Source organism: Miniopterus schreibersii (assembly GCF_964146895.1).
Source record: "Miniopterus schreibersii genome assembly, chromosome: 18".
NCBI classification, from domain to species: domain Eukaryota; kingdom Metazoa; phylum Chordata; class Mammalia; order Chiroptera; family Miniopteridae; genus Miniopterus; species Miniopterus schreibersii.
The window spans coordinates 5,150,084-5,160,249 of record NC_138121.1 but is presented as its reverse complement, the minus strand read 5'-3'; the positions used below and the strand labels follow the sequence as shown (position 1 = coordinate 5,160,249).

The following is a 10,166-nucleotide window of genomic DNA, read 5'->3' as shown; positions in this document are numbered from 1 at the left end:
GAGGGGTATCTTTAGACAGACAAAACCTTGAAGACCCCGCCACCTCCCAGGGCCCAATTGGGGGCGGGGCTTCCAGAGACAAGCATTTTGGATTGCACCATATTCCATTTGTTAGAGGGGAGACCCGAGACGTCCCTCTACACCTTCCGCCGGTCGGTTACCACTCTCTGGCCACAAAGACGATGTATTTGCTTTTCTAGAAACCACACAGTTTCCTCTTTAACCTCGTTCCGCCTCACCGCTCCACGCGGCCACACATTTTAGACTCCCCCCACCCGCCACCACGCAGTGGCTCTTCCCAGTTTGACGCATTGCAGGGAAGGCCGGACCAATCGGCGCCGCGCTCTCATTTCCGCCATGGCTCGGGCCCAATAGCGGCGCGGCTCACACAGGGACGCGTCACGCGCAGCTGAGCGTGCCCATCCGCCGGGGAGAGAAGTAGTGCGAACACAGGGGGCGGGGCGCGCGGCGACTGAAAGTAGTCCCGCGGCGGGTGCGCGCGCGCGCGCGGCCGCCGGCAAACCCAGGGTCTGTACGGAGAGATTCGCGGAACGGGCGGCGCGGAGGGATCCACGGGACTCGCAGTGCGGCAGCACGTGGGCCGAGCGGGGCGGGGCCGGGCGAGGCGGGGCGCGCGCGGCGTCCGTTGAGGGACCGTTGGGGCGGGCGGCGGCGGCGGCGCGCGCTGCGGGCAGTGAGTGTGGAGGCGCGGACGCGCGGCGGAGCTCGAGCTGCTGCAGCTGCTGCCGCCGCCGGAGCAACCTTGATCTCCGCGTTCCGGACACCCCGGCCTCGCCATGGTGAGTGAGGCTAGGGGGCCGCGGAAGCGGGGTCTCTGAGGCGAGCACGGCGGAGCAGGACCCCTGAGAGGGCGAGTGGACCCAGAATGGGGGCCGCCCGGGCCCCGGCGGACACCTCTGGTCCCCTCTCTGCCTCCCAGTCGGGGGCATTCGAACCCAGAGCGGGACGTCTGGATCCCTAAATGGAGATTGGGGACTTCCAGAAGCTACTTTTAGCCCCAAGCGGTTTGTTTAGACCTCAAAATGGGCATCTGAGCCCTCTACGGGAGCATTTAAACCCAGAATGGGACATCTGGACCCTCAGAGGGGACGTTTGGACCCCCAAAGGGCTTTTGAATCCAGGATAGGACGTTTGGTCTCTGAGATGGGATGTTTGGACCCCAGGGGTCGAGATAAGAAACACTGGCTGGGGAGGGGGTTATTTGCGCCCTGAGGAAGGCTTTGGGTCCTGAGAGGATGCAGGGAAGGTGGATCAGAGGGAGGCTGGGCTACTGGGGGGCTCCCCCAGAAGGCGCGGTGGGTCGCTGGACCTGGGCGGGGATGGGGGTGACTTCAGCAGATCAGACCCTGGGAGATAGAGTGGGGGTTCTCCGAGGACCGGTGTTGCAGAGGATGGGGGAGGAGGGTAAAGCTTAGGGGAGGAAGGGCCTGGGGTGGGTGGCAGTGGAGGTTCGAAGATGCTCTTGAAGCCTACGGGGACTGAGAACGATTGGGATTGGGGAGGTGGTTAAAAGGGGGTGATGGCAAGACTGGTGCTTGACCGTGATGGGGCAACAGAGGCCCTCATGATTGATTTGGGGGCAGCCAGAAAAGGTTCTGAGATTAGTGGGTTGAGGCTGTTGATCTAGGAAGGGCAGTTGGGTTGGGGGGGCTGTGTTTGGGTCCATGAGAAGGTGGCTTTCCACGGTGAGGTGGAAGGAGGCCTAGGGCAGGGTAGTTGGAGGAAATGAATGACAGCCAATGTGGGCCTAGGTTTGGAGGTAGATGTGGGTAGCTCCCTGGAAGTCTCCAGGGAAAAGCTGGGACAAAGACTATTCTGTCTGGATGCGGAGTGGGCTGCACAGGCCATGGGGAGTGGCTCTAGGGTCCCCCTTCCCCAGGAAGAACAGGGCTGGGCAGAAGGCACCCGGGCAGTGGGAGCAAGTGGGCGCAGGTAGGCGGAGTCCTTCAGGCCCCTATTGCGCACTGAAGCTGCCTGAAAGCGAGGTGTGGGATCAAAGTTTAGGATGCATCAAAGGAGCAGCTTTTTAAGCCTTGAACCTCACCCCCTCACTGCCCCTCTCAGACCCCGAGAGCTGCTTTTTCCAAACAGGAGTGCTGATTTTCTCATGATCTCCAGCTCCACGCACTGTTCTGCGTCTCCTCACTTGTGCCAAATGACAGTGCAGTACAGTGTGGCGTCAGTGACAGTCGGCCTCCTGTTCCTTTCGCCTCAGGGTGGGGGCTGTGGGGACCAGAGAGGTCCTCCAGAGGGACCCCTTCATCAGCCTGAGGGCCACTTGCTCCGTTCAGGGCCCTCACTGAGTAATTCTGTTAATTCACACAGCTGGGCTTTGAGAGAAAACCAGCAGGCTGGTTCTTTCCTACTCCCTGCCACCCACAACACCCCCAGCCCCCTCAGGCTCAGCCTTAGAACCGTGCGCAGCCCTCCTCCCTGGCAAGGCTGGGAAGAACAGGCAGCCGCTGCTATGTATCAGATCTCATACTTGCTGACACAGACTCTATGGCTCCTCTTGCTGCTACCCCACTTTCCCCTAGCAGAACCTTGCTGAAGGGGCACTGAAGCACTGGCAGGTGCCAGGAGGCCCCCCTACCTCCCAAACAGGACCTGAGCTTTGGCTCCAGCTAGTTTCTCTTTCCATTTGTAATCAGCAAGGTATGGGTGGGACAAGTCTCTGTTAACTGGCCTTGGACGGACTTTGGCCTGAGAACTGTGGCTCCTCCTTGGCCGGGTGAGGGGCCCTGGCCTTGGTTCCTGATCTCATCTAACACTGCTCTCTGGCATTGACTGGGGGCTGGGCAGGGCAGAGAAATTGCACCTCCCCCCCTCACGATTTTTTTCTTGTCCAGCCTCTTGCCCAAGATGAGGAATAAGGAAGCAGGAGACCAGCTGGTTTATTTTGGAAGCAGTTTTTGGTTAAAGCTTAAAATGTTCAGATCTGGAAAGGGAAGAAGTCCTGAAAATGGTACCCCCCAGTGATGATCGATGATCGCTTTTCAGGTGATCGGTTTTCTGGGCAGCAGCCACGCTTTGTGATCTGTAGCTCTGAACTAAGACCTTTCCTGTGCCCAGCAGGGGAGAGGGTCTCCTGGCCTGGAGGGTCAGTGTCTGACAGGCCCTCCAGGCAGAGCCACGCCTATTTGCAGCAACCCTGGAACAGTGTGGCAGTGCCTCCTCTGTGCCTTCCAGCTCACTGGTGGTGAGGAGTGGCAGACAGCGGTCTTTGGGCATTCTGTAACCGGCTCCAGCCTCCATGCTCCCAGCCCCTCACAGCACTTCCCAGAGGTTGGGGAGAATTGGGCTTCTTGCAGAGTGTGTGTGGGGGGGTGTCCCTGGTTGGGCTAGCTTTTCCATGTAGGCCAGGGGAGAGGATGGAAGCAGGTGGCATGGCGACTCTCTTCCCCAGTCTTCCTCTTCCCCTCCCCTGGCATTGCCTGGCCTTGGTAACCAGAGCCCATCCTCTCTTCTCACTTTCCCCTAGCAGCTTCCTCAGATGGCAGGATCTAGGGGATCAGCCTAGACTTCTTTGCCTGTAGGAGCCAGGGGGGAGGGTACAGCAAGGGGCTCATGGGCCTGGGGCTGCCAGGTGGGCAGTCAGGAGCCCAGCAGCCCGAGTCTTTTTAAGGCAATGCAAAAGTATCTCCATTTGGCCTCCCAACCTTCCCTTTAGACTTTGGACTTTTCTAGAATGTGCATGTATGGTGCTTTTTCTTCCCCCTCCCTTAGCTTTCTCTCCTCTGTCATCGTCACTTTGATTTCTTCTCCCATCCTGCCTGTTTGGGGCTTGGCCTCAAGTTTCTCTTACCTTAGATTAAAAAAACAATATTTTAGACCAGTTCTAATGTGACCATTTCTTAATATTTATGATGGGGTGGGGTTTGGGGGTAGTTGCCAGCTTCCATGGAAGCTCTGGAACCTCTGTGTAGCATAATGCAAATGCAGTAGTTTGCATCGGTTTGGGGGGCTCCCAGACCCAAAGCTAGAACCTGCTGTAGACTTGGAGCCGCTTTCCCCTAATTGTGAAAGGAAGTCAAGGAGGGGGAGCAGTCAGCCTGCACCCACAGTGGTCTGGGGACAGCAGTGCCTTCTTGGCACCATTCACAGTAACCAAGGAAAATTTGTCTTTTGCTGCCTAAAGCTAAATGTTGGATCAGTCCCACCTGAGTCCTCCCGCAGAGGCTCCCTGCGCCTGGCTGCTTCCCAGCACACCAGTGCAAGAAGAGCTAGTCTTGGCCTCTCCTCTACCCCGCCCCCAAACCCCGCATGCAGCAAGAGCTGCCTGCCACCAACTGGCCAGTCCCCAGAGCAGCCAGGGCTGGAAAGGGTTAAAAACTGCAGCGCAGCTGGGGAAGCTGACTTTAGTCCTACAGCCTCTGCCACCACTGCTGCTGCTCACTGCAGTCTCTTCCCTGACATTTGCCCCTCTGCCCAAAGAAACATCAGAATGATGCCCTGCGCCATCCCTGTGTGCCAGGGAGTAGAGCAGCTGCCTCCAGACTGACCAGGGTTCTTTCAGGCACTGGAGCAACTCAGAGCCACCAGTTAGGATAATTTTTGCCAGTTGAGTGCACTGTGCTTAGACTTAGCACCTCCAAATAGCTGACACAGAAACTAGCAGATAGCCCCAGACACCGTCCCTCTGCCCTGCCCAAGGACTGGCCTGCTTCAGTTTGTAGCCTTCCAGAGCTGCCTGATTAAGCCTCTAGGGCAACTGCTCCCTTCACTCAGCCTCTGGGGCTCCCAGTGGTGGTGTTGACACTAAGATGCGGACCTATGCTGTGCCGGTGAGGAGAGGTACTTCTCCTGCCCACTGGGTCAAGGTCTGAAACCCTTGGGTCCAGCAGCTTAATTGAGCCCTGTGTCAGTCCATCCTGCCCACCTGAGTCCCAGGCCCTGGCTCTGCCTCAGACTCTGACTCTGACATGGCCCTCCCTTGCCCAGGTGCTCTGGCCTCACCAGAGGGGGCTGGGCTGCACAAGGAGAATATAGCCATGATGGATGGTGATGGCCACTAGCCCAGTGACTAACTTTCTCCTTCCTGCTTTCCCAGGCTGACCAGCTGACTGAGGAGCAGATCGCAGGTGAGCTTGCCCACTCCCCCCCTCCCCCCAGTCCTCCCTCAGGAAGGCCTCTGCATCCCCAGCCAAACCTTCCTCCAGCCAGGAGTGACACCTGACAGATAAACTTGTGTGTCCCCTATGTCACCTAGAGCCATGTCTTGTGCTTAGAATGTTGATGACTGGTGTGGAAGAGCACCCAGGTGCTCCAGTAACACCAGACCCCATGGTCCTGAGACAGGCACTAACCAGACAACAAAAGCTGCCTTCCTCTCCTGGCTGTGGGTCATCCGAGGCAGTTTAATCAGTGGCTGCAGGGTGAACCCAGCTGCCTGTCCCAGCTCCTGGCAGTGAGGCTCAGCAGGTGAGCTCCCTGCCTCCCTGTCCCACTTCAGGAGCCACTCAGGAGCTGGCCTGGCACTCCCACCCCTGCATTTAGCGCTGCCTTCGCGCGTGCTCACCCTCACCTTCACCAAATATGCGCCCCCCTGTTCTCTGCCTGGGCAGCAACTTCCCCTTAGTCTCCGTTCACCACGTGTCACTTTGGAGAGGCCTGTGCTCACTCGCTCTCAAATAGACCTTCCTTTATTCTCTGTCATGTCACTCCATTTCCTTTGCAGCCTTTCTCACTGCCTGCCATTATTTTATGATGCCCTTCTCTGCTGTTTGTCCATCTCTAGATGTGCGTTCCTGGAGCTAGGGCTTTGTTTTGTTGGTCCCTACTGGACCTTCAGTGCCTAGAACCTAGCAGGTGCTCCATGCGTTTTTGTAGGCTAAATAAATGAACAAAGAACCATCACATCTCCCAGTAAACCAAAGAAATCCTTGGATCCCATCTAACTCATTTTTGTAGTTCCACCCCCCAAAAGGCCAGAAAGGTCACAGCTGCAGGAACTGTTGTGTGACTGAGTGGGTTTCCGGGTCCCACTCTATCCAGACTGAGCTACCAGAAGACAGAGACCTGCTCTCAGGTTATCTCTGTAGCAGTGGGCCAGCGCAAAGTAGGCAGGAGCAGAGGTTCAGAGAATGGGCCCTTGGGCCCAGCAGCTACCCAGACTGCAGCTCTGCTGTTCGAGTCACTGGGCTTCATAAGTACTGGATTCCCAGCTTTGGAAGTGGGAGAAGGCAGGAGTGGACTTCTCAACTCCTTTCCCCAGCACACAGTCACACTTTCAGCTTCTAACTTTCGCCCCAGGTGGCTGTGGAGAACCACTGAGGCACACCAGAGAAAACTACCTTGTTGTTTAGTGATCATGAGTTCAGGGTGTGCACGTGACCCACTCTCTGCCCCCAAGAACAACAAGGGAGGTGCTGGTGTCCCCAAGGAGACTCTTACCATCTCCTTAGGGCCCAGAGGCTCGGACACAGCTTCTCGACTGTGTGTGTGACTCCCACTGCACCTGCCACCCACACCCAGCTCTCTGACCTTGAGTAACACAAACACCCCACTTCCCACCCTGTTCCCATTAGCACACTGTCCCCCACCTCACCCCAGCCCACACCCTCTGGGAATAGGCTGCTGGGCATCTGCTCTCTGAAGGTTTGGGGGTAGAGAGTGCCAGGTGCCAAAACGGGCCCAGTGGGAGGGCAGGCACCACGTGCTCCTTTCGTGCTCCTGAAGCGTCCCCAGCTGTGGCCTTCCCACTCAGTGCCACTAGCTCCTCATCCTCCTGGCTTGGCAGCCGTCCCCTCTCCTTCCATCCCTCCACCTACCCCACGCACCGTCCGTCAGCAGGCTCTGCCGCGGGCACCCCCACACTCCACACAGCCACTCACTCGCTCCTCTGGAAGCCGGTAGCATCAGCCCCAGGGAACGGGGCTGGCAGTACCAGGCAGGAGGGATGTGGTGCCAACTGAAGGAGTTCAGCCTCCCCTTCCCAGCCAGTTGACCTTGGCTGGCATACTTTAGATGGAGACTTCTCTTGGCTCTCATCCACTCCGTGACATTGGTCCATTTCATCATTTGAGGTAGAGGCTGAATCCAGAGGCCAAAAAGAAATGTAGAATCATCTAAGGACAGTCAGCCCCCTTTGTCCTCACTGAGCTAGGTTGGCACAAGAGGTCACTTTACCTGCTTGGGCGGAAGTGCTTAGTAAGGGTTGACTGAAGGAAGGAAGGGGCTGCCTTGAGCTCTGAGGCGAGAGCTTGGACTAGAACTGAAGTCCAGTTCTGGTGTCTTTAGGTGGGACAGACCCTCGGCCTTCCTCCAGGGAGGGGGTCAGCATCCCAGCATCAGGATTTCCCCGTGGCCCTCCACCTCTGACTCATTCCCTTTCTTCCCCAGAGTTCAAGGAGGCCTTCTCCCTTTTTGACAAGGATGGAGATGGCACCATCACCACCAAGGAGCTGGGGACGGTGATGAGGTCCCTGGGACAGAACCCCACCGAAGCAGAGCTGCAGGACATGATCAATGAGGTGGACGCGGATGGTGAGCCCCGTGGAGTGGGTGGCCAGCCCCACTCCTGGTCACCCTCATGAGCCAGGGACCCTTTCTTGGGGCGATGTAAGTTGTCTCCCAAAGCCCAGGTCCAGGGTGTTCCCAACTCCCTTCCCACCTTCCAGGGAACGGGACCATTGACTTCCCGGAGTTCCTGACCATGATGGCCAGAAAGATGAAGGATACCGACAGCGAGGAGGAGATCCGAGAGGCCTTCCGTGTCTTTGACAAGGTCAGCAGTCCTTTTCCAGAGCAGCTCTGGGACTTGGGCCGAGGGACAGAGCAGGTGGGGCCATGGGGTGCACAGCACAACTAAAGCCACTGAGTCACCTCTCCCGGGAAGCCTGCGTTCCAGTGCCCGCCGACTGCCATTCACTCTGCAGCTTCAGGAAGCCCCTTCTTCTGCCCAGTGAGCATGACAGACAGTCCCGTCCCTGCTGCCCTGTCCCACTGTCCCCCAGGAAGACCAAGTCACTGCCTTCCACTCAAAGCCTTTACCTGTCCCCCAATGCCAGGATGGCAATGGCTACATCAGTGCGGCAGAGCTGCGTCACGTGATGACGAACCTGGGTGAGAAACTGACAGATGAGGAAGTGGACGAGATGATCAGAGAAGCGGACATCGACGGTGACGGGCAGGTCAATTATGAAGGTGAGCTGCCGGGCTGTGTGGGGCCAGGCCCGGGTCCCTCGTGTCAGGGAGGGCCACTCGTGGCTGACCTCTTCCTCCCTCTTCCCCTGCAGAGTTTGTACAGATGATGACCGCAAAGTGAAGGCCGGGCAGCTGGCGATGCCCGTTCTCTCGATCTCTCTCTTCTCGCGCGCGCACTCTCTCTTCAACACTCCCCTGCGTTCCGGTTCTAGCAAACACCAATCGATTGACTGAGAATCTGATAAAGCAACAAAAGATTTGTCCCAAGCTGCATGACTGCTCTTTCTCCTTCCTCCCTGAGTCCCCTCCCACACCCCTCATCTCTTCCACTGCCCTCTGCCAGGGCCTAATGCATTTATAAGACGAATTCTCCCTTCCTCCTCGGGGAGCCTCTGCCCTCCTCCTCCAGCCCGGGTGGCTCTCCTCCATTTCAGTTTGTTTCCTTCCGTTTGTCATCTTATTTTGGGTGCTGGGGTGGCTGCCAGTCCTTTCCTGGGACCTGCTAGGGAGGGGACGAGGCCCTCATCCAGTCAGAGCACGCCTTTGTTGTTGCATGCAACCAGCCCTGTGATGCGTGTGCAAATTCCAGCAGCCTTTGGGGCAGGGGTGCTGAGAGGGGTGTTCCAGAAGGACTGAGGGGTTGTGTTGGCTGGATGTGGCCCCGGAGGGGGTTGAGGGGCAAGGGAGTCTTGGAAGCTGGCATTCTTTTACCACTTGAGGGGCCAACTCATAGAAGGGGACGGACAGAGTGGACAGCACTCAGACCCCACTGGCTGCTATTCCGAAACCACCTGATTGGCTCCCTGACGCTGGACGGGGTGGGGCTGCTCAATTGGCCACTCTGCGGACCGAATCTGCCCATGTTCCTAAAGCGATCTCAAGCTGTTCTGTAAATACCTGGTGCTAACATCCCATGCCACCCCCTCCTGCCACACCCACCCACCCATACTGAGGTCCCCTCGTGGGAACCGATGTGTGGGGATGGTCGCTTTGTAATGTGCTAGGTTATCCTGTTGTTTTTTCTTTATGCCCCTGAAAACTTTAAATTTTGTCAAAAACCATGCTGGGCTAGCTGAAGGGTGGGGAGAGGGGAGATGCCCCCCATCATGCTCTCGAGAGAAAATACCTGCAATAAATAATCTTGTCAGCTGCCCGAGGACCAGCAGCCCAGGGCGGCTCTGCTTCCTGGTCAGCCAGCCCTCCCGCTTCTCCGTGGTGACTAAGCTGGCTCCCTCACAACCGCGCTGTTTCTGTGCCCTCTTTCCTGCCTCCCCTCGCCCACCTGCCTGCCCCCGCACACCCCCAGCGGAGAGCATGATCCGTGACCTTGCTTCTGACTTTCGCCTCTGGGACAAGTACGTCAATGTGGGCAGTTCGGTCGTCTGGGTTTTATTTTTTCCCTTTTTCTGTTCGTTTCATCTGCTCCCTATACCGCCAGGTCGATCAAGTGGCTTTTCCTGGGACCTGCCCAGCTTTGAGACTCTCTTCTCATCCACCCTCTGATACCCAGCCTCTAGGGTAGGGGAGGGGAGAGGAGGGTCGGGGCATAGTGGGAGACCCAGCCAAGAGCTGAGGGTGAGGGCAGGTAGGCGTGAAGCTGTGGACATTTTTGGAGTGTTTGGGTTTTGGTTTTGTTTTTTTTTTAAACCGGGCAATATTGTGTTCAGTTCAAGCTGTGAAGAAAAATATATATCAATGTTTTCCAATAAAATACAGTGACTACCTGATTGGCTCTGGCCCTCGTCTTGGCTTCTGGGCCTGGAACCCCGCAACCCCAGCCTGGAAGAACCTTCGTTCGTGCTGGCTCAGAAGACTTGGTGCAGCCAAGTGCGGACCTCAGAGCTGGAGTTCCAATCCCAGCCAGGTTGCAAGTCATTGAGGGCCAGCCAGCTTTGATCGCCACAGGGCAGCACAGGGGTATACATGTGTGCCGGAGACCAACCCCATCCTTGGGGGATGAGGGGGAAACGGGGACATTAGTCAGACCACAAGACAAGAAC

At 57.3% G+C, this 10,166-nt stretch overlaps 1 protein-coding gene across 1 annotated transcript; it reads left to right on the top strand.

The window, feature by feature from the left end:
* The first annotated feature begins 486 nt into the window (after positions 1-486).
* CALM3 (calmodulin 3) lies at positions 487-9,893 on the top strand. The gene is made up of 6 exons (XM_081120056.1): positions 487-800; positions 5,072-5,102; positions 7,363-7,506; positions 7,641-7,747; positions 8,031-8,166; positions 8,259-9,893. Exons 1-6 carry the CDS (start codon positions 798-800, stop codon positions 8,285-8,287), a joined length of 450 nt encoding a protein of 149 aa, XP_080976182.1. The 5' UTR covers positions 487-797; the 3' UTR covers positions 8,288-9,893.
* The last annotated feature ends 273 nt before the right edge of the window (positions 9,894-10,166 follow it).

Bases quoted from the DNA above. Each gene is read 5' to 3' on its own strand.
- CALM3 (XM_081120056.1), top strand. The intron at 5,103-7,362 runs GTGAGCTTGCCC...TTTCTTCCCCAG, and splicing joins GACTGAGGAGCAGATCGCAG to AGTTCAAGGAGGCCTTCTCC. The intron at 7,748-8,030 runs GTCAGCAGTCCT...CCCCAATGCCAG, and splicing joins CCTTCCGTGTCTTTGACAAG to GATGGCAATGGCTACATCAG.